This window comes from Polyodon spathula, chromosome 10, assembly GCF_017654505.1.
Source record: "Polyodon spathula isolate WHYD16114869_AA chromosome 10, ASM1765450v1, whole genome shotgun sequence".
NCBI lineage: Eukaryota > Metazoa > Chordata > Actinopteri > Acipenseriformes > Polyodontidae > Polyodon > Polyodon spathula.
Window position 1 is genome coordinate 11,444,163 of NC_054543.1, and position 27,213 is coordinate 11,471,375.

Below are 27,213 nucleotides of genomic sequence, written 5' to 3' on the forward strand. Positions count from 1 at the left end.
TGAGAAAGCCGTCTGTAAAACCAGATATTATCATATTAAATTATTCTTTAAAGAAAATATTTGTTAACAAAACAAAATTTAAATATAATCATCATTAATAAGATATATGTTAGGAAGGAGTTTCACTTCTCTTTCACACAATGCAGGTGTTAACATGATTTATCTCAGAAGCAAAAACCGCTGGCTAAACTTTACAGTGAACAGGGCCAAAGTCAACAGTCCCAGAAGAACCAAAAGCTACGTTCTAATCAAATGGGCAGGAACTGCAGACCTGATACCCATGGCTATAATGCAGGGGAAGCTATTGGTCAGTAGAATTACTCAACTTCAATCATATGTTTCCAGCACATACAAAGTGAAATGTGTAGGTGTAATGGTACACAGCTGGAATCTTTTAGGTACTTTCACTGCAGGCTACAAATTGGCCGCCAGCCCTCGATTTAAGAACCAGACACCTGCTGTTCCACACTGAAGTGATGAAAATGGCACAACTGCATGGCAAAAGTAACTATACCCTGAATTTGACATCAGCTGAAACAAAAACCTTGCTTTACATTTCACCCATGGACATTAATAATTGTTGTCTAACTAAACAAAAAAAAAAAAAAATACAAAATTAAACTTAATTTATATGACCTTTGATCTTGTCATTGATATATTTCTTAATTCAACTAAATCTGTAGTTGTCATTTGCTAATTCCCCTATCTTTTTCCATTTTAATTCCAACCTGGCAAGTGCTAAAAACTGTTTGAACTAGAAATGTTCTCTGTGGGATAAAGGACTCAAAGTGTTGAAAGAGTGTTCAGATAATCCACTGTTAATTTCACTAATTCATCACATTTCCTTAACAGATAGTATTTTAATTAATCTTTAACTATCCCACTCATGAGGTTACAAAACCCAATGCTGCAGCTCATTGTGGATTTTAAGTGTTGCTCAGCTTTGACTTGCTGATCCAAAACATCTGTGTTGAGACACTGGGGTCAGCTCAAGAAGTCAACAGCTGGGAGTTGAAGCTGTGCAAAAGATTTAATATAAACTATGAACCTCAACAACTTAATTTGTTTACTTCAAATATTGTCTTCCACTAAAAATGTAAGGGAAACACACATACTTATAGGTGCCTTCACTATATCCCTGTTGCCGGGGGAATATAAAAGTAAACACAGCTCAGTTTCAATGTTGATTAAAACAGACCTTTTCATTAATTCATTTTTACCAGTATGTTCAGGTAGCTTCAATTTACAAAACTCCACTGATTACTTATTCTGTCAGCACTTATGTACAATATTTCTTCATATTGTAGCTAAACAAACTAAATGAAAAATATTTTATATTTCAAAAGGATAAATTGATTACATTCTTTATAAAATGTAAGAGTAACAAACTAAATAGACAGAAATAGTCTGTGTAGCAGCTGTGTACTATGTGTGGGGGTCCTCACTTATTCAGCAATAACTGATCCTTTAAAAGCAAGGTTAACCATACATAGACAATTCTAGAAAGAACAGCTTTTAATGAAGTCACTCAGTTCAGAACATGATGTCTGACAGTCAACTGGTTGCAATCTAGCTCTACACTGCTAGCCAAACAGTAAGTTACCGCCCCAGGGTATTGTGTATAAGACTTGTGCAGTTCCATCAGCCAAAATGTAATCTTTAGATGCCTTTAATCTTTTATATAACACTTCATTCAAAGTTGCATGGCCAAGAAATACTTCCATGTCCTTTTAATCAGATTCTAAAATGGTACTGTTAACATTAAACGCAATCACTGGGCAGGTTAGAACAATACCATTAGAATACCTGTTGGATTTGATTCTAAGAGACTAAAAGTAGTACCTTTTACACTAATACACAAATAGATGAAATACATTGTCATTGAAACGACAACCTTGTGACTCCAGTGACATTTTGTGTACAATGCAAATTCATTTGATTTTATTTTCTCGACTTCTAATTATTGTACAGCCACCTTCTTCAAGTTTTTAGCCCAGCAAATATACAAGTACCATGTTCATCAGTAACATTACTACAAGCATGACACTGCCTTTGTGGTAGATGACTGAACACATGTAAAATGCCAATGCAAATATTAATTGACTCATCTGCATCTGTGGAGTTGGTAATTTGACTATCTATAGCCATTTCCTCTTTCCACTCTTGTAGGTAGGGTCAATTAGATTTGAATAGAACGCAGAATACAGTATTACTTCTATCTGGCGCCACGGCATTTATTTTAAATTGATCAAAATGACTGCAGCCCTTAAACGAGGGCGGTGATTATACAAGGACAGCCTTTATTAATAATACTATGCTTTACAAACTCTGCAATATTTTATTACAAGATTTAAGGCATTTTAGAAGCGTTGCCATGAGAGGTTCTGCTCTGCAGCACTATACTCATGTGTTTTAGAGACTTGAAAGTTAATGAGACCCTATTACGTGGGAGTTGGGAGGTCAGGGGAGTACTGTACCAGTGAATCAGGAGTGTGTATTGGTTGCTCTGGGGCGGGACAAGAAGAGGAGCGAGAACAGTAGTTGAGTGTGACGCTGTTATTTTTCTTAATGAAAAATATTACTTCTGAATATCGGTTTGATTTCTGTTAAAACTAAAATATATCCTACTTGTTTATTATTTTTTTCTCACTGTAATTTACCTGCTTGTTTGTAATTTCTCTGTAAGAGAAACCAAAACTAAATCTTCTCATAGATAGTAAGCAAGTTTTATATATATATATATATATATATATATATATATATATATATATATATATATATATATATATATATATAAAATTGTACAGGACTGAGTAAAATTCCAATTGAATAAAAAACAAAACAACTAAACCCCCTACAAGAAGATATCTTCAGTCAGCTTTCAGATAGCGCTTAGAGTGACCGGCAAAGCTCTAAGTTCCTCTGAGTTTAAGTTTTCACCATCCAAGCTGAGGACGAAGTAAACAGTCAGCCCTTGTTTTATCCCCTGCTGTGTTGGCACCGAACTCTGATGGAAGAAAAAAAAAAAGTGAAGGACTGCTGTGCTGTCAGTAGTTCATCTTGGGTTGTCTGTCGGGACTGTACCATAAAATTAAATTTGCTTGCTAAGGTGTGTGTACATTACTTTGTATTACATGGTGGATTGAGGCTGCAGTCTCTTCGCAGGGGGGAACATGTACATAGCTTGTGCGTTGCTTTATTTATTTTTTGAGCAGGGGTAGAAAATAAATACCTTTATGTTTCTTTATTGAGAGCGGTGTTTATTCAAGGACGGCGTCTATTAAAAAGCTGATATCTGAGTGAAGCGATAATTTGAGGGCGGCGTTAATTTGAAGAAATACAGTAAAACAAGATAACAAATGCTTTAGGTTCAAAATAACTTTTTGAGCTTGCTTTATCCTATGTGGAGGCAAACTTCAGTATGTTGTACAGCCTTTTCTTGGAATTTTGTGGAGAGGTACTTATATATTATATACACTTATTTTATAAAATGTATCAATACTTTTCTTCCCCTGATGAAGGCTTTGCAGCCAAAACATTGGTTTCTTTCTCAGTAAACTTTGAAAACTTTTAGGAGTATGATTTATTTTTTTTTTGTCAATACTTTTTACCTACATGTATTATCATGAATAGAATACCATAAGAAAAGTATAAATGAGGAGGCCATTCGTCCCATCGATGCTCATTACGTCTAAATCAGAACTATATAATAGAATAAGTAAATAAACTATTTAATGCATGTCATAAAATAACCATTTATGTTTACATTGAACAAGAGATGATTAGTTGCACTTAATGTCCATCACTTTCAGACTCAGGGGGTACTGGTTAGTAGTTGTTTTTATCCATTGATTCCCTGTGATCTTGGTGGCCTTTCTTAAATTCACACTCATGGGCCTTTACCACAGATTATGCTGTACAAGCTTATCTGGAAGAAAGAAGGCTGCAAAACAGGCTTTGAAGATATGCAATGTATGAAGCGTGGCTGTTTCTTTAACCTCTGTCACTGGACCCTGACAAGCCGACAAGTTGTACAAACTCAGAGGGAGGCTATCATCAGACAGAGCTGACATACCGTCAAACAGCCCATCAGACTCTGCTCGAAAGGTCGCTGGAATGCCCGTGGATCACCACACCAGTCCAGGAGCTCCGTGGCCGCCGTCTGGAAATTTGCTGGATTTTGTAAGTGCTAAAAAACACACAGACACACAAAAGGAATCAAAATGGATTACATACTGTACATTCATAACAATAACAAGTTCAATAATGTGCTTTAATATAAGTTAATGAAATAGAAGCATTCTCTATACTGTAGTGCAACATGAATGCAGTTTTTAAAATATTTAAATTCCAACTGCGTAAAAAAAAAAAAAAAAAAAAAATCAAGGTATGTTGCTTATGTCCAACTCTCAATAAAAAGCCTTATTCAATTGGCATCTATGCTTGCATTTGTAACAATTTAAAAGCTATCCCATTTTAACAATTCCAATTTGCCGATATATTTCATAGTAAAAGGACAACATCAATGCTAAAGGGAAGACATGGGTTACAAACAAAGTGAGACAATGTTGTTGTGGGGAATGAGGAACAGTTTTATGGATAGAGGCTGCTGGCTAAATCAAACTAGTCTGCAGAGCGCACTGTAGCTAGTTTGCTAGTTTGTCAATGCTGTCATGGACTTGACAACCATAGTTTTCTTTGTCAAAGGATATTTGGTCTATAAAGCTTCACACTGGCTATGGAAGTCCTTTTTATCTATTTCTGACAAGAACAAATAAAACATTGTTCCCCTACTGGCTTCATAGATGTGCAAGCTACTGGTCTTTGTACAAGCTTGCAAAACCCATTTTGCTACACTGCTGTCCAGTCTGTCACATGAACTGTATTTAATAGCACTTTTGCTTCACTTTGCTAACTAACCCTAAAGGCTGTCATTCTCTTGCTTCCTGCCCTATTGTGATGGAAACCCAGCTCCAGATAAAACAACCCTGCCCTCCCTCGGTCTGTCAACCAGCAAGGTCTGAGAACTTCAGGATCACCTTTCAGCATTCCTCCCCTGACTAATCCACACTTTGCATGATCATATTAGGTCAGATAACTAGTGGCAATGTATTGTGGATGAGCCAGTGTTAAACCAAGAGAGAGAAAACAAACAATATGCAGTGCCTCTTTTTTCTGCTTTCTTGTTTAAATGTCTTAGATAGCTCATTTCTTTCCCTTCGTTTAAACTCTTGTGATGGCTTCCCTTGCTTTTCAAAGCATTCATTTAAAGCTGCATTAATATTACTTAAAACATGTTTTACATAAATCAGCACATTGTCATAGTATTTCGCTCAATTGCTATCATAACTTTAATTTGAAAACGAAAAGAGAAAGGTTGTGTGGAAAGTTTCATATATTCTATATCAACTACTGACTCCCTTTTCTTTCAGCTTTAAATTTACCTTACCCTCTTCCCATCGCAGAATGGATGAATGTGTTCCCGTGAAGAACCTTTAGGGGGCAGTACAGATTGGGCTTTCTGTCCAAGTTCAGTCCATATTGTTTTCATGGGTTTCATTTGATTTGTGTGTCTGAGTGAAAACCAGGTCTTGTTGTTTCAATATGATTGAATTTTGTTCATGTATTGAGCCTAAAATCTGCTATCAGTCAACAGCTCGGTCCAAAATCATAATGGCTAAACCACATTTTTACTGGTCTAATTGGTTTGGAAGATATTCCATCTTATACCAAGCAACACAGAAAGGCTGCCTGCTGAGGCTTGTTAATAATGTTTGCTATTGCTTGAAAAACAGATTATACTTCTTGAGCAAGCAACATATCCTGTGTGAAGGGTACTGTGCTGGCAGTGCCATTCTACAGACAGCATTGCTCCTGTCTACTCTGTGGATGTTTACAAAGCAGTGGCTGAAGCAAAATTTTGTTACTGCAGGGATCAAATCCCAGCTATCAAACTTCACCTCCTGCATAGACCCTTTTACAATCTCACATGGTCTATCCAGAATTTTAAATGTGACTTTTACTACTCAAGCTTAGCACTGTGATAACAGCCAATTCTAAAAGTAGTGTGATTATTCATTGAACCCAAAACTCAAAGAATCTACATGACAGTCTCAGACTTTTAAAAGGTTTCAATAATAAAAAAAATGTACAAAATGCATTTCTTTTGCACTTCATTTACTCTTTTTATGCTGTAAAAACTAAATATTTGAGACAGCAGAACTGTTTGAGACATGTAGAAGATGTATTCAAATGTTTCACATTTAAAAACAGAAGTGCTGTGTCTGCAGAATTTAAACAGTTTCACAATCCATCTACAGTATGACAAATTTGAATCCTAAACCTCTATCCTCCCCCCTTATAGTGTGGTAATTATAATCCATCCAAGATGCAGGGTTTCAATAGGAGCATCTTTTTAATTAAAACTAACAGCTGGATCTGATTGCAATATTTCCTTAATCATTTTAATTACTGGAATATTCCAGTCTGCCAAGTGGGGAGGAAAGTAAGTTAATTGTTCTTATCTCTCTTGATAACCATTTTGCCTTCCTTGAAAGAGAACAAGCCCTTCTGAATGTGCGTGCTGGTAGTCTAATTGGCACAACATAAATGATACTTCGTTGTTATCTTATTATGTTCATGGTTAGAAGTCTATGCAGTCTATCACAAAGAAAACTGCCACCATTTGTGAGGTAATATCTTGCGCTGGAAGAATGACATGTATTAATATGTGTAGGTCTTCTACTATGGTACTGTTGGTAACATGAATTTTGTTTAAAATTAGCCTGTTTACACATAAGCAACTGGTTTAGATTTACATAAACTTATTTAGGAATAACCTCTTATTTTTCAAAAAAATGTGTGTTTCAAAAAAAAAAAAAAAAAAAAAGGTCATCCTTTAAAATAAACAATGTCTTCAAATCCCCAATCTATGAACTGTCTCAGGAGTAAATATCCTTGAACTGCTACTTAATAAATAAAAGACTACACTGTGGGTTGCTTTTGAAGCCGTTTTATTTTATAATCTTTAATTTTAAAGTATATCTTGTAGTACTAAATTGATTCATATCATATTAGGCCTGTTTTTCAATATTGCCATAATACAGACTTATCCTTGTAATTTTCCAACCCATTCTCCTCCCGCTCCCTTGTCAGTATTACCTCCACGCAGCTCAGTTTTTTTTTCTGTCAGAAGGAATGACCCCAAGGGAGCTTCTTAAATTAATGTCAGATGACTACATCTGCCACAATAATGACAAACCTGAGCTACCACAGAAAACAGCTTGTTCAGTTTGGATGAAAAGAAAATACAGTACAGTGTGGTTATTTTTTTCTCCTATAAAATGCATAGACCACACACTGAAAATATATTGTTGATTGTGTTCTTCTTTCTGTTAGTATTATTATGCTTAAGCCTGTTAAAGCATTCCTATTCAAGAGTCTGGAGATGCTTCCATTTTGTAAACGGAAATGGGTTTACTCATTTTCATGTTTTGAGAGCAATTACTATGGGCCTATCCTTTTAGTTGATTTTTAGCTGAATCTTTAGGACTTGATGGTCAAATTGGACTGGTGCAATTCATAACTTTAAAACAAACAAACAAAAAAAAAATGGAAACAAAAAGGGGAAAAAAGATAAATGCCCTTAATAAATTATAAAATGATTAAAGAAAAGCTATACCAGACAAGTCGACGTCAAGCTTATACATGCTGACCAATGTAATTTTGTTTTGGTATTCAGACTTCAAAGAGGCTTGTAAATCTTCAGCCGAGGGATATAGATTTAAGCAAAAGAATGAGAAAGTGAATTGGAAAGAAGGGGAGAAACAACCCACTGGTGACCTGAGCCTGTAACCGGATCCAGCAATGTCTGACAAAGAGGCCAACAGATGACCATTTATAGGGGCTGTGGGAGACTGGAGAGGGCAGACAGCTTTGCCCTGTGGTAGGAGGTTCCTGTAACCACACGTGCTGCATCTGTGTAAAGAGGCCACAAAAAGGAGTCTCCAGTTCCTCACAGTTTCCTAATGCCTGCTTCAAACTTCTGTTTTAAATTATGTTGAATGCAGCAAATTAGAAATAATCCATCTTGGTCTACATGCGTTCTACATCGGTTGTCAGTTGTTTGTCATTTAAGTAACAATTACAAGACAAACAGGTAATGTACAACATACCAATTTGCAGGAATCCTGGCACTATTTAAAGTGATTTGTAATTGATTCAGTTTCTAAAGTACAGATCACATTGACATGCTAAGAACATTAAATATAGGCTACAGTACATGTGAAAAAGTGTACGGGATAGTTTAAATTCCTTGGAACTGTTTTGAACTAAATGTTTCTGAAGTGGTTAAGGCTCAATTCAAGTTTTTTTTTTCAGGATTTTAATCTGATATGTCTGGAGGTTGAGGGTAATTAGGCTGGAGAACTCAAATTTAAACAAACAGAACCTTTTCTTTTTCTGTCTCTAAGACACAGGACCAGACAAGCACTGACTTCTTAACAATTTTTTTTTTTTTATTTATTTTTTTTAACATACATTACTGTGCTCAAATAAGTGCAGAAGTGTTATAAATTGACACACTAGATATATCATTCTTTGAATATTGTATCTATATTTTTGCATACTCTTGCAGTTTATGTTGCGGTAAAGTGAATGTTCTGTTTTGATGCATTTTTTTTCTTCAGATAATTGACCTATTTTTTTTTTTTTAAACCTATTGTTCAAATTGCAGATTTGCCTTTTCCTAAAAATTAAAATTTGAAAACTCTTAATATTGGAATCTGCTCGTGCTCAGTGCATTGAGTTGCATTAGACCACAGCCACATCAGTAGTTTACTGATAAATCTAAGGAGTTTTAATGCTTTTGGCCAGTTGGATGTGATCATACTGCAGGAGACATGGTCCACCCAATGTCCCTCAAACTACAGGGAGGTTATAGTGCCCTCAGTAAAGCTCACTCGGGTCAGACAAGGTAGAGATTTTGGGTCATCATTGTGAGGTACTGAGAGGAGCTAAAAAACTATATCTCCCCAATAAAGAGAGAGGGGAGACACACATATGACTCAAAATCAAAACTGAAATGCTACACCATCAACAAGATACATACCTATGTGTTGTTTACATGCCACCCTCAGACTCCTCCTACTTCAAAGAGGAGGCATTCAAGCACCTCCAAACAGAAATGAGCCATTTCCAGACTCTGGGCTCTGTGCTGGTGTGTGGAGACCTCAATGCCAGGACTGGCAGACTACATCAGCACAGAGGGGAACGGCCACCTAGAGAGGAGTGCCTCTCTGTACCACACACCTGTGACCACCCAAAGACACAGCCACGATAGCGTTGTCAATAAGAGTGGGAAGTGGGTCCTGCAGCTCTGTAAAGGCCTGGGTCTGAACATAGCTAATGGCAGGACCAGGGGGGGACTCTCTGGGGAGATTCACGTACAGCTCAGCCCTAGGGAATAGTGTAGCTGATTATGCCATAACAGACATAAACCCAGAATCAATAAATGCTTTTATAGTCAGTCAACAAACTCCTCTAAACACACCACAATCAAATAATACTACACTTAAAATGGTCAGTACAAAACACACAAGAACAAACAAATGTTAACTAAATACAGACTTAGCAACCACAGCCTGGCCATCAAAACTGGCCAACACAAAAAGACCGGGGTAGCAAGAGAACACAGGCTGTGCTGCCACTGTGAATTAGTATAAAATTAATTAGAATTGAATAAAAAAATTAATTTCCTGTTGTCCTGCTCTAAATACAAAGAAATGTGCTATTTTCAAAGAAAAATGCTATTTATTTATTTAATATGTATTTTTTTTTCTCCTCTTTCATTGAGGCATTTATTTTCTATATTGTAACACACTATGCTTTGGCAAAACTCAAGTCATGCCAATAAAGCTGATTTTTGAATTCTGAATTTGAGAGAGAGAGAGAGAGAGAGAGAGAGAGAGAGAGAGAGAGAGAGAGAGAGAGAGAGAGAGAAATAGCAAGCAACTGAAGTTACGTTCGACTATATGTTCATATTTATACCCAAAATGTTGAAACAAACTCTTACCTGTTTTATACACAGCAGCCGGTCGTTGGTCTGCTGTATGTGCCTGTCCATAGACGGTATAGTGTTCATTTTGATTGTCTCTCCTTGAATTCTACCTGAAAGCCATTAAAGTTCTCCACTCTGAAAGACAAAGAAAGAAAGGAACACTTAATTATTGATGAGTTCATTGGTGGCCTGCCAATCGTATCAAAGTTCATAAGACCCAGAGGCTGGTGTTTGTTATTTTCCATGTGATAAGGGTTCTGTTGAGAATCAACATTTAAACTTTAAAAATGACATTCCATGTCACCTGATGGCACCTCAACAAATAGGAAGCCAGAAAAGACACACTGCAAGAGCCTCCTTGGCACCTGAAGAATTCTCACTTTGTTAACACATGCAGCTACAGTATTAGCATCATTCTAAGGAATGAATGGGGTGTATGGATTTTGCACCAAAAATGCTCTACATTCTTATCTGTATTGTATTATTATTATTAAGTTGGAATGATACCCGAGTTAAGATAGACCATTTCAGGTCCATTCACAAGCAATACTGTGCCAGACAGCCTGTGTATAGTTTAGTGTTTGGTGGGATGTAACTCAGCAGTTTTATATTCATTATTTATTAAAACAAATGGACAGGTAGTAGTTGTTACATTTGCAAAACTCTAATCTGCCATAAATGCAGTAGCACTGTACTTGACCCAGTAAGCAATTGGCAAGACATGAAAAAAAAGGATTCATATGCTGCTTGCATTACAAAATGGCAGAATGCACATTATCAGTCAAACTCAATAAGCATTGCATTCAGGTTTATCAATTTTTTAATCGCAGCATTGACTTATCACTTGATTCAACAACAAATAAATAAAACTGCAGTCCTTCAGTCATTTATAATATCTAGTAGCTTTAAACAGGTTAGAAGTGTGTCTGTCTGGATCCCACGCCCAGTGCCATCCGGGACTGCTGTACCACACTGAATGCTCACTTATGGCTCCTACTGGATTAAACAGGAGGCAAGAAATCTACTCTACTAGACAGCTAAAGAGCTTTTATGGTACCTATTTGAACTCATCATCCCCATACTTGAAACACAAGAGGGCACACCACAGCATTCCTCTCATTCACCCAATCATTGGGTGAATTTTCACCCAGATAGAATTTATTTATACTTTTAAACCATTTCCTGCCATTTAATAAACTAAGGAAAAGAAAAAAAAAACAACAACAATAAAAACCCTTACTGTTGCACGTGACTAATGCCAAGTCCCAAGCTATCTGGTTACCAATTATCAAGATATTAACCCAACACCAGTGTCAAGTTTGTGTTGCCCATTTGGCTTGTTGTCAACTATAAAAGTTACAAGGTTACTGTAAGGCAGTTTAAACAATCGTAACAAAAACACTTCATGTAGCTCAAGATCATTGCTAGCCTAATTTACAATTCAAATTATAATTACTGAAAACCACTACAAACAGTAGATTAAGATCCTTTACCAGGGAGATCAACAGTAAAACAGCTTCAGATGTCTGGGGTACTCATGCCTGTATTCAGAACTGAACCTTTGTGAAAATAAAGTTATAGCTTTTTGTACTGTGCTGAACATGGAAGAGGTTCATTCAATTCTTTTTTGGGGTAATTTTTCTCAATGCAAAAAATATAGTTCTTAATTATTTCAAGCAAACTCAACAGTACCTATAGGAGGCTGTGTGGTCCACTGGTTAAAAGAGTTTGTAACAAGGAGGTCCCCAGTTCAAATCCCAGCTCACTCACTGTGTGACTCTGAGCAAATCACTTAACCTCCTTGTGCTCCGTCTTTTAGGTGAGACATTGTCGTAAGTGACTCTGCAGCTGATGCACAGTTCACACACCCTAGTCTCTGTCAGTTGCCTTGGATAAAGGTATCTGCTAAATAAATAAATAATAATACCTCAGGGAGAACAGTTTTCAAAACTCATGGAATTTAGTGAACATTTTCCACACTAAAAAAATAATTCTACATAGACGTTCAGAATTCTTTGAGGTAATTATTCCTAGATTCACATATACAGTGCGTTTAAGGAGGAATACAAGAATGGAATCAGCGTTTCAGAATTCTGAAACTGTGTAGTTTACTGCATGAACCAGCGGGTGGCTCCCTTCTCTACCAAAGACAGGGAATCATTTTTCTTCACAAATAGTTGCTGCACTGTGTTTCTTTAAGCCTTTACAAGCTCTACAAATCCTCAGCTGCTGCTTCCTAACAGGGTGCACTCAAACCAACACCGTCTGTCTGACCTTGTGGTTATTGATTAACTATCTCCCCATTCCCTGCCATCCTTCACACCTCTGGTGGTTAGTAAAAAGATAGCTAAAGCTCTGCAGTTGTATGCTCTAGCACTTTCTCTTGCACATGTAACGCTGCTTTTTAGACATGCCATGCTTCCTTGTTCCAGGAAATGCATCCGTATCAAAACGGCATGACATTGATAACTCAGCATGTTACATAGTTCTCTTGCAAGTATATTAAATCGCATTTCTGTCTCCTTTTACTTCTAGTGTACTGTGTTTCTGGTATAGCACCAAGATTAAAACATCACTTAAAGACATTGATGAATGGAGGTCAAACGAGTGAAGGACTTTAAAAAAACAACCCCCCCCCCCCCATATATTGTGAAAAAACATTTTTTTAACTAAATCCAAAATATAACTTGTGTAAAAACTAATTTATCAGCAGCTTTCATGTAATAAAATCACACGCTAGCTCAAAATGACACATTCAGCAAACAGCAAAACAGTAAGTCTGTACAAGACACATTATGATAATTTGCTAAGGCATATTGTTCTCAGGCACAGTTACTTGAATATGGATGCAGTTCCCTGTTGTAGCAGCAGCAGCAGTAGCAGCCGCCTCTTCTGTTGGGTTATTATCTTGCCAGTTTTGAAGTATGCTCACTACTTATCAAGTCACTGTTCAAATACCCACAATTACCGTACCACCTAATAACAAGATACTGTGTGTGTTAGTAAATACTACACATTTGGGATATAGATATAAATTCAAAAAGCATAAAAAAAAAAAACAGAACATAATGTCCCCGCTGTTTTCTAATACTATATTTGGCGTAAATCTCACACAGTAAAGAGCAATCTGCTACGTGTAGCACCATTTACAGAAGTAGGGGACAGCCGGAGTCCATTGATCTGACCCTAGTTACTCTGTATCAGTTTCACACCCAATTTGAATAAACACGATGTGATTCAGACCTAAAGATGTTTCAGGGTATGTAGACTGTGAAAATGTAAATCATCAGATAATTAAACACTAAACCCAATTATCTTCTTCCTAAAAGGGATCCATTTAATATTTTACAACCCATTTTATTTATAAATTACAACACCCAAATTACTAAAATGTAAATATGACTAAGTCAATGTTATAGCAATGTTTTGATACAAAATATATTACAGTATGAAATAAAAGAAAAATCTAACTATACTGTGTGTGTGTGTGTGTGTGTGTGTGTGTGTGTGTGTGTGTGTGTGTGTGTGTGTGTGTGTGTGTGTGTGTGTGTGTATATATATATATATATATATATATATATATATATATATATATATATATATATAGCTAAGCCAAGTGAGATATATATATATATATATTATATATGATGATTTCTATATATATAGATCGCTGTTATTTAATTGCACATAAAGTGTGGAATAAGCTGTCTGGTGAAAGGTCCTCATAATCATTAAACACTTTGTAAAAGGAAATAGTTTTATTAAAGCTGTATTTATTATAAGCTGTTAAACGACTACAGCTGCTGGTTTTCTGCCTGTTAAATGACCAGGCACCATGGACAAAGCAGTATTTGTTATGCAAGGAAAGCAGGAGGCTGGAAATGTGTACTCTGTTGCTCTCCATTGTTGCTCTACAAACGTGCAGTAATCCCCAGAAGACTCCATACGGCTTTGGCACTGAATATATGTGTTGCCTTCCCACTATGCAGCCTTAACAGGGTCGTGAATTAATTTATTTTATTTAATGTGGTTTGGTCTGCCATTGAGGTAGTCACCCCCAAGCAAGAGACTCGTCTTTGCAGTCATGTGTTTTCAGACAAGCCAATCAAAGTGCCCTGCTGGTACTCTCTCTCGCTCCCTCCCTCGCTCTTTTTTTTTTCATGACAGCTCGTATAAGCAAGCCTACTGGATTCCTTGGGGACCCGGAGCTTGGTGCATAGAAATTGTTCAGTCATCAAGCACATCTGCAGCCTGATTAGAAAAGCAAAGACAGCAGTGTAGGATGTAGAGCGCTCATTCCCTACGACAGAAATCATAGGGGTGGGATCAGAGAAGGACTGAGCAATATCTCCTCTCTAACCAAGTGTAACGTTTCACCAAGTCTCAGAGGCTGATCGCTGGGCGATAAAATGAGACAAAAGCAGATGGGCTGTCTCTTTCACCAGTGGTCCCCAACCACCAGACAGCAGGTTCAATCCAGCTAGATGCAATGTTACTTAGTGCCTGTAGTGTCTTAAACTTAGTTCACTGCCAAGAAGGTTGTCTTGTACAATATGGGATTTAGGGCTCCTCACTTACTTTAAATCATTAATATTTGAAGCAGACATCATACATAACGATTTGTGTGAAATTTACCCATTACCGTGTAATTCTGAAAGAACAGTGTAAGTATACATATTTTTTATCACTAAAAAATTAATACAGCAAATGTTTGCCATATTGACACACTACCTGTTGCATTTAGGAACATGACAGACAATTTAGTTTGGTTCCGGTAAATGATTAAACACACTGCATGATTTCTTTAAAATGTCTTCAAGAAAAGGACACCAGCTTCACAGATGGGATATTTTCTACTAAAGATCACTCTTTTTATGTTGTTTGATGAAAACAGAATGTCTATATAAGGTGGAGAGGAATAACTAAATATTCTACAATTTAGCCTGTTCTGTTTTTCAGGTAAGCATTGAAATATTTAGGAACAGTTGTTGTAGACTAACTAGAGAAAAGGATACCATTTTGCTGCTTTAATAAATATAATCTTTAAAATCATGAAATACCTATTTTTAGACCATGAAATAAGCAATTTTTTTTACCGTGAACATTTTGAATCATACAATCAAACTGAACAAATCATACAAAATAACTCAAACATTTAAATAAACAAAATATACTGCATTACCCATTTTCTTAGCATGCAAGAAAGGCTCCCATTAAGACAACTTACCAATAGACTGCCAAGAGTCTTACCTATCTGATTTGGAACTTAGGACATCGATTCACACTTCTGTTGTGGTGCTGGCTTTGTCGTGAATGCCTTCCCGTTTATCGGTGTTACGAATATTCTGTTGCTTCACAAGTTTCATTTCTTTGCAATACCATGATGTAAAATAGTTTAAAACATGCAGTTTTATATTTACTCTTTCAACACTGCAGACCAGGAAGGATAACTACAATACAAACGCCAACCATTGAACTAATCTAATACAATTTTCTGTACAGGACACTGAAACTATAGAATTTTTGTAAAATTTACCTTAGTGCTGAAAGGTATTTTTTTCTTTTGAAATCACAGTAGATTTGGACATAGTAAAAGACCTTTGCAAAGGTCCATCGTTTATGACCACTTTGTTAACATTTCTTTTTTGTTAAAATTTCTGGTTTGGTCCAGGACCATTTTCTCTCACCCAAAATTAACAGTATAATTAACTAGGGGAGCAAAGCAGCACTACATTACCTTGTGCACATGCCAACAAGCTCCCCAAGAACACTCCCCTGCACAACACCAGATCAGAACTGTCAAGACAAGCAGTTATTTTTTTTCAGCTCCTGGATGCTAATAAAAAACTTCTACTCCGAGTTTACCCTTCTATTCCTTGTTTAAGCATTATATTAATGGTAGGGGATTCTGAAGCCCCTGCAAATAGTATGCATTATTTTTTGTTCTCCTGGCCTCTGGTTTATTATGCATTCAGCTCATGTGTCCTCCTGCGAGTGGCTGTTCATTTTTCACATACCACGCTTAATCCTGCCAGCTAAACTTTGAAATAGCAGGAGCCGCTGCCCAAGAGGAGCCATTATGTGGTCTGAGAGAGAACAAGACAGATAAAGCATGGAGGAGGAGTGACAAGCAAATAGTAAGATACATGGAAAGGAATGTGAAAAGGCTGAAAATGGAAAAAGAGAGGGGGGGTGAAAATCTGAATCTACTGCTTTGACCCTCTGTGCATGGATGACCTTCGGCTCTCTGTAACCTTCCCTGCTGCAGGGGGCTGTGTAACTCCATACAACATACCCCAAACAGAAGACAAGCAGGAGCCCCCTCTGTGTGGGGTACTAATGATCAATTGCCGAGTGCAATGCTTCTACGTTCCTGGTGCAAACCCATGCAAGCAAAGAGTCTGATATAATATTGTCAAAAGGAATGTTAATAAAATAGTGTCAGCCCACAACTGAAATCGTATGGAAACTACCGCTGCAACAATCATGATAAAATAGCCCACAACCAAAAGCTAATTTATTAAAGCAATTTAAAAATGATCACCAACCCCACTACAGACTGAACACACTCACCGCTGTGCACATATCAGCCACACAGAGATTAAGGTCTTGTGATTAATCCTATATTACAGTGGTAATACAGCTTAGTGTTTGTTTTGACTTCAACTACCGTATTCTTTAAGTTTGATTCCCCCATGGTGCTCATGCTGGTGTTTTTTTTTTTAATATCAATAGAATTAAGTGAAGCAAAACATGTAGTGATAAAAGGAATCAGGCTCAGTGGAATGAGGAGATGTACAAAGGTGCTACACAATCTGCTACCTGAAACAGTACATTGCACAAACCAAACATTAAAAAACACACAAAAGTGCCAGACATTTTTATTTCTGTGTACAAACTGCACAAGCCACAGAACTAGTTAAGAATTTCTACCAAAGCAGCTGCACACTCACAATCTAAATCATTTGTATTCCAATGAGGAAGGGAATGGTGGGGTACGCATCACCACCAACAAACTAGCAGACCAGTGAATGTGTTCTGTTCTTGTAGCATAAGTCATGAAACACTTGATAAACTCCACTGAGGCTTACTGGAAATGTGCTTATATGTGGGACAACGCCATCACCTCATGCACAACAAATCGCTGCTAATAGTAGGAGTGATTTAGATTTATACGTTTGGTTGCACACTGAATTATAAATCTCTTACACAAATCTTCCTTATCGCCTGATTTGGGACACACAAGCATGTAATGAATTCCTGAGAACAGATGGGCGGCAACCTTCTGTCACCTCCACCAACACAGCACTTACTCCTCTAATTTGCCCAAGATTGCTGGCTGCCATGTTTTGATTGTCCTTGCGACATGTATCAGAAAAGCCTCCAGCTCACAGAAAAGTGATGCAAGGAATACCAATTAGGATTTGCGAATGGGGTCTTTAAACCTTAATGCCTTTGAATGTTAAGAGAACTAACAAAAAAAGGGAATGAAAGGGCAAATATTTTATATTTCTAGAGCAGTGTTGTCATACCCTTTAATGAAATTACCCTGTGTTGAGAGGGAACTATGAAATGCAAGTTCCATCTTGTTCTTCCAGAAACCATGTGATGTGTTTAAAGAGATGAATTTGGCTAGATCTCGGCTTAAGATTTTGTTTAAATACCAAAGCTATTCTTTTGGCCTTACGTTTTAAATAAGTCATACCAATTCTACATATGAAGACCACACAAAAGCACTCACCACTTTGATCTGTGCTACATTAAAACAACAAATCAGGTCAAAGGATTTGAACATGCAGTAAGATGGATCACCCTGTTCTAGTGGGATGCAGCAACATGCAGATTTACCATGTTATGTAAGCTGAGATTTCAGCCATCATATGATACACAAGAATGTTTAACCCTGTGAGACCCTATGTTGTAAATGCACAAAATATTAGTTCCTCTCCCCTGGAAGGTCAAATGACATTTCATAAATACAAAGTATATTTTTTTATACCCCAGGACCTACGGTTGCCACACAAAAGTGAGAAAAACTTGGCTTCCTCCATGTGGATCATCTGCCTACATTTTTGCGCTCAAATCTCACAATATCAGGGTGGTAAACCAGCAATAAAAAATCTATGTGACCTGTTTATAGATGGAAGATATTCTACAGCTAAATCAACCACTGTAGCACATTTTGGAAGCATCTTGTGTGGGTTGTAAATGCAGCATCTGTTCATAAAACAATAATATGGATCACCATGCCTAACATTACAGTCATAGAATTTGATGTCAGGGATATATCCTGACAGTAAATAAAACACGCATTTGCACTGATGCACAATCAACTGATAAAGTATGTGCCTGGGGGGAAAAAAAATCTGTAAATTGCACACACTGTGATTGTACCATGATAGTTAGCCAGCAGAATAAATTCATGTGTGGCACAGATATACAGTACCAGACTTGTTCACTGCCAAGTAAATGCATCACATGAAGTCCATGTGTTGTAATTTGTACATCTTTATGCAATGATGATCCCACCCCCCAGCAGACACAAAACATTTGTAATTGGGTTAATATTCAATAAAATACTATAACTGGCAATAGTTGTAAATGTATCACCTTTTCTCTATTGATTTGTTGAGTGTTCATGTGTGTAGACAGATTTTGCAATTTCACTTTGTTAGTCTCTCAAGCTTTGTTTTGCATATATGCTACAATGCCAAAAGACTCACAGGTAAGAAAAATTAAATTAGACATTTTCCACACTTAGAGGTATAAAAAAATGTTAGATATGTACACTGCAATATATATTTTTTAACCTATTTGGAAATATACCTGGGTATCAGGATTAATGCTCAACAACACATTGTACAGTATCTAATAAACTCCACTGACTACTCAACAAAGTACATGCAGTTGAGATTAAGTGAAATTATTAACATATATAAAAGAAAAATATACATTTAACACACTGCATCTAATTATAAAATCACGGCCATACAGGAGTATATGGTATAAAAAAGCAGATTTGTTTTCTCTTTTGCTCTATCAGTGAATTAAGGGTCTGAAAGTACACAAACAGATTGTCACATGGATGGATGGTTTGGTTTGACAGAACAGTGTAATTCTAAACTTGCTGGCACATCTCCAGATAAACTGTTAGTGGATGCACCAGTGCTAAGATTGCTGAATAGGTAAGCTGAGAAATTCCATGTCCTACTGTTTCATCAGCACCACACTTAACCAGGTCATGAATCCTACCATGCGCCTGCGCAGGACAAACTACAGTCGGGCTCTCCGGATACCACTTTCCTGGTCAGCAGTGATTCTTACTCTGCCAACTCTTTCTGATGTCTTCCCTCCTATTGGCAATATTAAACGATGCACTTCCTCAGTTATTCACATAATCAAAACCCATGGTTCGTCTAGTAATATTCTTAAAATATCTTTTCATTTAAAAAAAGAAACCATTCAAATAGCATATTACATATTTCGACTACACAAAAAAGACTTACATTAGCTACTAGTAGAAGCAAACGTCTTTTTAAAAAATGCTGCTGCTTGACAAGTGTTCACAGTCGGTGTTATTAAACCCTGTGTGTGCATGTAATGAGATTGGCATATTAAACATAAGGGCCCCAATTAATCTTGCAATGTTTGTAACTGCAAAATTGTACAGTAAACTTATTCTGGTTGAAATTGTTGCCAAATTTGTTGCCTTGTTTTCAGCTAATGTTAACAGATTCCCACGCTTCAGTTCCGCTGTAACGACTGCACACAGCCGCTGTTGCTAGGTAGTCGTGAAACAGCTTCCGGGAGCTCGGCACCGGCTAACTTTAAATTTGTAAACAAATGGATATAGCAAGTGCTGAAAAGGAAGCCTAACTTTAGTAACATCGAAATTTGAACGCCAATTTAGCTTTAAGTTGAATATAAAGACATACTAAATGCTAAGCAGAACACTGCAATGGCTATTAAAACTGCATGGAACTATTTTTTTTTTTTTTTTTTTAAACTCAGTGGACTGCAGTACAATGTAAAACATCTACCTGTAACTTTCTGTGAATGAATGGAGCAGTGTCAACATTTGCACTGACCATTAACAGTACAACCAGGTGTGTTCCTTGTTTTAGATTATTTACAGGTTATTGAATAAACCATGTAACCTGAACAAAGAAATATCATCTTGGACACTGTGTTTGTACACTTCATGAACCCGGCTGGCTCCTCCAAAGAGTAAACTTAAACTATAGCGGCTTACACTTTTTATGCTGTCTGCTGTAGTACACATACATATTTGCCTTTTATTCTTTATTTCCGGTATTGTTGGCCCCCGTGGGTTTGAATAGGAAACTATTTGAAATTTCCATCCTTAGCCTATATTATCTTGCACATTTAAAATCACAAAATAGACAATAATATATTATACTAAACTAGTCATACTAATAATTAATCAACAGAGACATGCTGTTTTCACACTTGCATTTACAGAAATGCATCTCTTGGCCCAATATTTCCTGCAATGTGTTCCTCCGGTATTATTTGTTCAAAGGTATTCAGGATTTATCACTTTGACAGGCTGGAGCAGACTCTATAAACCTGGTATTTTTAAAGCCTCAATTCCATTAATATTAAATGTTCTTGTTATAAGTCACACAGTTGTCATAAAAAGGCTGTAATTTCCACCTACTGCATTAAACCGATGTGCTAAATTAACACCTGCAGTTAACAATCAGGATATATTACTAATACTCCTTATAATTACAGCCCAGGGCCAACCTAAACTGAAACAATCTGTGTTCATACTTAACTTTAAAGTGTAGCAAAACCAAAATATGACTATAGTCTACCCAAGTTAGCACATTTGTTGCACATAGAGGGTACCAGTTCTCTATACAAACTGGTTTATTTTTTAACAATATTCTGGCCTAAATTCATTCATAAACTTCTGTGCATTTTCTGTTTCCATCAGATCAGTTACTATAACTTCAACTGTAAAATAAAGTGATTCATGCAGACTTTGCTGTTCTACTACAACATTCCAATTTGAAAACTATTTTCATTCATTTTAGTATTTTGCACATACTGTAAGCAGAGAGATTTAATACAGTATACTTTAAAAACATAAATAATATCTACTCTTATCGTACATGTGGAGCAGAGAGAGAGAGAGAGAGAGAGAGAGAGATTAGTCAATAATGGTTTGAAAGTAACCTCACATATAAGACATGGTCTACTGGCTATGCCTATCCCGCTGTGTCAGCTCGGCAAACCCTACTGTTCAATAAAGGAGGCACACCATCAAACACCAGCTGCAAAAATGCACCTTACAATGGAAGTATAATACACTTCACATAAAACAATGAAAAAAAAAATATATATATATATATTTATGAACAGCTATAGATCAGACTGAAGAGCATTTGAATAAGTATGTCTTGAAATCTTACAGTACATACTCAGTATCTCACAGACTACATTCATTGTTACAATATAAAACACTTTACAGGTCCTGGCATCGTATTGGCCATGGAATAGAGGCTATCAAAAGTCAAAAGAGGTCACATGCCAGGGAATATTACCAGAGGGATTGGAGAAGTACAATGCAGTTTTATTTTTAAATGGCACATCATGTGCAGCCAGCCCACAGCAGGAGTGTTAAACTCGTGTCCTAATGTGGTAGCTCATTCCAGTACAGGGTTTTCTTCAGGACAAGGCAGTGTACACAAAACTATTGAGAGTTGAAGAAACTAGTCTGTATATATCAGTCTGAAATCCAATTTAAAAAATAAATAAAATTGCATTGCTGTTGAGAAAAGAAAAGGGATTTCCTAGAATAAACTACTTTTAGAATGAATTTCTTCACAGCAGACAAATAAACAATGCAGAATTTTACATTTTGATTTTTCCAAAGAAGTGGAACAACAATACAAGTCTGACCTGGATTTAGCTACTATATCCTTTATCTGCAACATAGGCCCCAGATGACCCAAAACTCATCGTTATCTGTAACTTAATACAGTACACAGGACCCTGTATGATCAACATCTGTAAGTTTGTGCTTTTTCTGATTAATTGCAGCATTTGAAGTGGTGTTATCTGGGGGGGAATGTGTGGCGGGGGGGGGGGGGGGGGGGGGGGGGGGGGGGGGGATTCTGGGGGGGGGGGGGGTGGGGGCCTTTGGCCTCTCAAGATTAAGAGTTCAAATCAATATCCCGCATTATTGTGAGTCTACAGAATTTCAAGACAAAACTCAACACCCATGTTCAATATTACACAACAGTGGGATGGAAATTTGCTGCAGCTGGTAGACAATAAACACAATACTAAAATCACACAATCTCTCTCACACACACACACACACACACACACACAGCATTCCAGTTGTTAAACCAATCTTCTACGGTGTAGTTTCCAGCTGTGGTTTAAGATTTCAATTTGTGTTGTCTCCATTCTATTACTAAAACATACACTTTGTCCTATTTAAAAACAAAAACAACAAAAAACAAACAAGTAAAGAAGTATTGTTCTTTTTGCTCTTATTGCATCACACCTACAGAACAAAAGCTAAATATGAAGAGCTAAAGCATGGGTAGTACAAACAAAAGATTACAGTGGCCTTGAAATGCAAAACACACAAACAGCAATGAATAATGAATCATAAGCAGTTTTAAATCAGAAATGAATGCTTTCAGACAGTACGAAAGTCCCCTTGCGCTAGAATATTGGCGAGTACTAGGACAAATAATACCAGCAATAACAAAATGAAATACCAAAAAAAACCCACTACATTACAAAATACCGAACGCAGACATTTATCAGCAACAGCTAATGATGTTGTTTTATCCCTGCTGTGAATTTGTTTTTTCTACCAGAAATTATAAATTCTAGTTTTTTTCAAACAGCATTTGTGTTCTCCAACGGGCTTTGTTTCACTCGGGCTACATTTGTGGGGCACCCAGGCCACTGTGCTAAACAGTTACTACAGGATTGTAAATGCTGACCTTTTGTAATTTGTTTTATCCTCACAGACACCAACATGGTGCAGTCTGGCAGGTAAACCAATTACAATCTGACATGAATCACCATGACGAAAAGCCTCCCAAGACTGCAATTTCCCTATTAGCAATGTGTCTGATTTCCCTGTTAGAAAGGCACCTTGTCCCCGACTCCCTCAGTACAAGTGCTTATCATTAGCAGAATGACTGATTTACCTGCACCACATCAGACTTGGTGTTTTTTTTTTACCCTCCTGGCATTACAATTGCTTGGATTTATCATCTCTGGCTTAGGTCTGCAGATAACCTCCTGTTAAAGCAGTCATATTTGATAAAGAATGACACGGGTCACTGAAAGCAGTGTGCAGATTAAATAAGATTTCAGCTGAAAAACTAAATGTATACATTGCTGCTAACAGGGTTCAGTATTTTCTTCAATTTTCTTTTCCTTTAAACATAGGTCTCTTTATAACTCTATGATAATATACATATCCGGCAATTCTGTGTGTTGTACCACCGTTTGTTTTTAAAAATGTCTTTTCTAATTTTTCTTTCCTGCTAATAATCAAGATGGTCAGGCAACGTATACATACAATATCATTTTGCTAATATAATTCATAAATTGTACAGCATTATTGATCAGTGTATGTCAGTCCGTAAGGAAAATGACTCAGATGGGGAATATACTTATTAGATTTTGTTACACTAACACCTCTGCAAATGAATTATTCTATTACTGAAGACTCTGTAACTAGCATTTTTTTACCGCCTGGCTTAGCAGGTACTTTGTTCATCTACCCCATTCTCTGGCCTAAAATCAGCCTACGGCCTCAGATGGCTGTTGCCATAGCAACTGTGTTCATTCAATTCTTACAAATAATGAAGACAATGTGTTTTCCATTTAGATTAGTTTTTAGAGAAAGAGATATGGAAAGTCCATCTTAACAGCTCTTCTTGCACTGAAGAAAAATAAAAAATCTGTTTTTTGGGTTTGCAGTAAGGTTTGAGTAGACATGGTTAGTCAACAAAAAGAAAAAAAAAGAAAGCGTGAATCAACATATTATTGGCAATAGAGGTCACAAACCAAAACTTAATAAATGACGCAGAATTGTCCCAAATTGACATATTTTAAGTAAACATCAATTCAAAGTGGGCAACAAAAAAGGTAAGTTCAATCACATACTAAACTAATGTATGATATTACATCTCATAATGAGTTGAAATTTAGTAAAATATTTAACAGATTATGGGCATTACCTGTACAGTAGATTTATATTTTTATGAACATATAACATTAATGTTTGGTATACCCATCTTTACTGATTATCTGTTTTTCTTTAGGCATGTCAAACTATCATCATATACTTGTAGTTATTCTAAATACATTTATTCAGTACTACACTACAGGTCAAAAGTTTTAGAACACCCCCATTTTTCCAGTTTTTATTTAAATTTAAGCAGTTCAAGTCCAGTGAATAACCTGAAATGGTACAAAGGTAAGTGGTAAACTGCCAGAGGTTAAAAAAAAAAGTTTAGGTTACCAAAAACTGAAAAATAATGTACATTTTAGAGTTATACAAAAAGGCCTTTTTCAGGGAACAAGTAATGGGTTAACAACTTACAGCTGTTCTGCAGCAATGGAAGTAAATTAAGCCTAGAAAGTTGATGCTAACAATTCATACAGGTGTCCCAACTTTTGTTGATTACTTTGAAACCCTCCGTCTGTATAAAAGCAGTGTTGGAACAGACTGTGTTGCTACACCCTCTTAAGCATTATTTAGAGAGTATTGTACTGCAGAAAGTAGTATATTGCTACCATAATGGCGAGAAAAAGGCAATTAACAAAGGAAGACAGACAGACCATTATAACCCTTAAAAGTGTAGGTCTTTCCTTTAGAGAAATTGCAAAGAAAGCCAAGGTGTCAGTGAGTACAGTTTCCTACACCATCAAAAGGCACTCGGAAACTGGAGGAAACTCTGACAGGAAGAGGTCTGGCAGACCCAAAGCCACAACAGAATCAGAAGACAAGTTTCTGAGAGTCAACAGCTTGCGTGATAGGTGGCTCACAGGACAACAGCTACAAACACAGCTTAACACCGGTCGAAGTAAGCAAGTCTCAGTTTCAACTGTGAAGAGAAGACTTCCAGCTGCAGGTTTGACAGGTCGAGTGGCAGTAAGAAAGCCATTGCTAAGATGGCAAAATAAGAAAAAGAGGCTTGCCTGGGCCATGAAGCACTGCCAGTGGACTACTGAAGACTGGAAGAAGGTCTTATGGACTGATGAATCAAAATTTGAAATCTTCGGTTCATTACGCAGGGTTTTTGTACCAACTGTCAAACATGGAGGAGGAAGCATGATGGTCTGGGGCTCTTTTGCTGGATCCTGAGTTGGCGACTTGCACAGAGTGAGTGGCACCCTGAACCAAAACGGCTACCACAACATTTTGCAGCGCCATGCAATACCCTCTGGTATACGCCTAGTTGGTCAGGGGTTCATCCTACAGCAAGATAATGACCCAAAACATACCTCCAGGCTATGTCAGAACTACGTTAGAAGAAAAGAACAAGATGGTAGGTTTCAAATCACGGAATGGCCAGCACAGTCTCCAGACTTAAACCCCATCGAGCTGGTTTGGGATGAACTGGACAGAAGGGTGAAAGCAAAGCAACCTACAAGTGCAACACATTTGTGGGAACTTCTGCAACAGTGTTGGGAAGAACTTTCCGAACAATATTTGATTTCCATTGTAGAAAGAATGCCACGAGTGCGTTCGGCTGTTATATCTGCAAAAGGTGGCTACTTTGACGAGTCAAAAATTTAGATTAAATTTTGTTAAACAAAACGATTCCATGATTTCTTTAAGCACTACGATGGTAATGCTTACCTTAAAGTGCGCATATTATATATATATTTGTGCTCCCTTGTCATTTTACTCTGAGACAGAATGATAACAATATATGTGGACTAAAGGTTTACAGAACACTATTGTTAACAAGCAATACAAAATATGCAGTTTACTAGACCAGTGTAAATTCAGAACTGCTCCTTTTACTGGACTCATTCGGAGTAAATGGGGGTCTGGGATGACCCAGAATGGAAACTGTTTGTGTTATGTTTACAATGGAAACAGTGATTTGGATAAATTTTCTTCAAGTTTCTTTTCCACTGTTTATACAGAACAGTGGAGAACAACACTTCCTGAAGGAAAGCCAGCTTTCCAGGCTGAAATTAAATTCAACTTTTACAAATCTGCAGACAGGAAACTTTGTGTTTTCAACGTTCATTTTCCGCTCCCAGCTCAGTAAACAACACACCAAGGTCTTTTTTAGGAGGGGAAGACATGTCTAGTTTACAGGATTCATTCCCAGTTCCATGAAGCATCATTTTTCTCAAGTGAAGTATTTTGTATCATGCATTAATTTACATTTACATTAACAATTTAGAATGTACCCACTTAATAAAAAATATAAATAGCAGTAAATAATTGAAGCGAAGGCCCAGGAAGGCCACACCACCTTCAGTTCAAATTATAAAACAAAGACTCTGGATACATATACCCTGCTCTCACCAGCTGCTTTTTTTTTTTTTTTTTGCAGGCAGAAAACAGAAAAGTGTATTTAAAAAAAATAGATAAGGAATTTTACAGGCAAGCCCATGGGCACAGACAATTGACATGTGCTTTTATTACAATTAAGTTGAAGAAGTATAATTTTAAATAGCAAAACAGGTTTTTCCAAACTACAGTGTATGATGACCGAGGAGCAGGCACATGAACACGCAAAAAAAACCCAACAAACCCCCCCCCCCCCCCCCCCCCCAAAAATAAAAAAAAAAAAAAAAAAAAAAAAAAAAACAGGAAAGGAAATAAGCCATACCGTTTTTTATTGAGAGATTAATTGTGCCCACCTGAACTTCTCATATCTATGGTTTGCCTAATTAAGTTCTGATGAGACCAATTAAGCTCGCTGTAAAATCACGAATCGCTCAAACTGATATACAATAAGTCTTATTTCTACCTTTGTTACCAATTAATCGTGTATATGCAAATTATTTTGTTGTATTGTTAACTCTGAAAAGCAATAGCTGGTGACAAAAATAGAACATCATGGCGCTTAAGTCCACTTTGAAGAGCAACTGCTGTATGAAACCAATTAATTTAAGATTTT

At 36.8% G+C, this 27,213-nt stretch overlaps 1 protein-coding gene across 8 annotated transcripts in view; it reads right to left on the reverse strand.

The window, feature by feature from the left end:
* LOC121321831 (zinc finger MIZ domain-containing protein 1-like) overlaps positions 1 to 27,213 on the reverse strand; it is a 140,860-nt gene that overhangs the window by 48,041 nt on the left and 65,606 nt on the right. For all 8 annotated transcript variants that reach the window (XM_041261075.1, XM_041261077.1, XM_041261082.1 and 5 more), the window contains 2 exons: positions 10,073 to 10,192; positions 4,076 to 4,189 (listed from right to left, as the gene is read on the reverse strand). In XM_041261075.1, coding sequence (XP_041117009.1) covers positions 4,076 to 4,189; positions 10,073 to 10,141 — 183 coding nt within the window. In that variant the 5' untranslated portion in view covers positions 10,142 to 10,192. The remainder of the gene's footprint in view (positions 1 to 4,075; positions 4,190 to 10,072; positions 10,193 to 27,213) is intronic.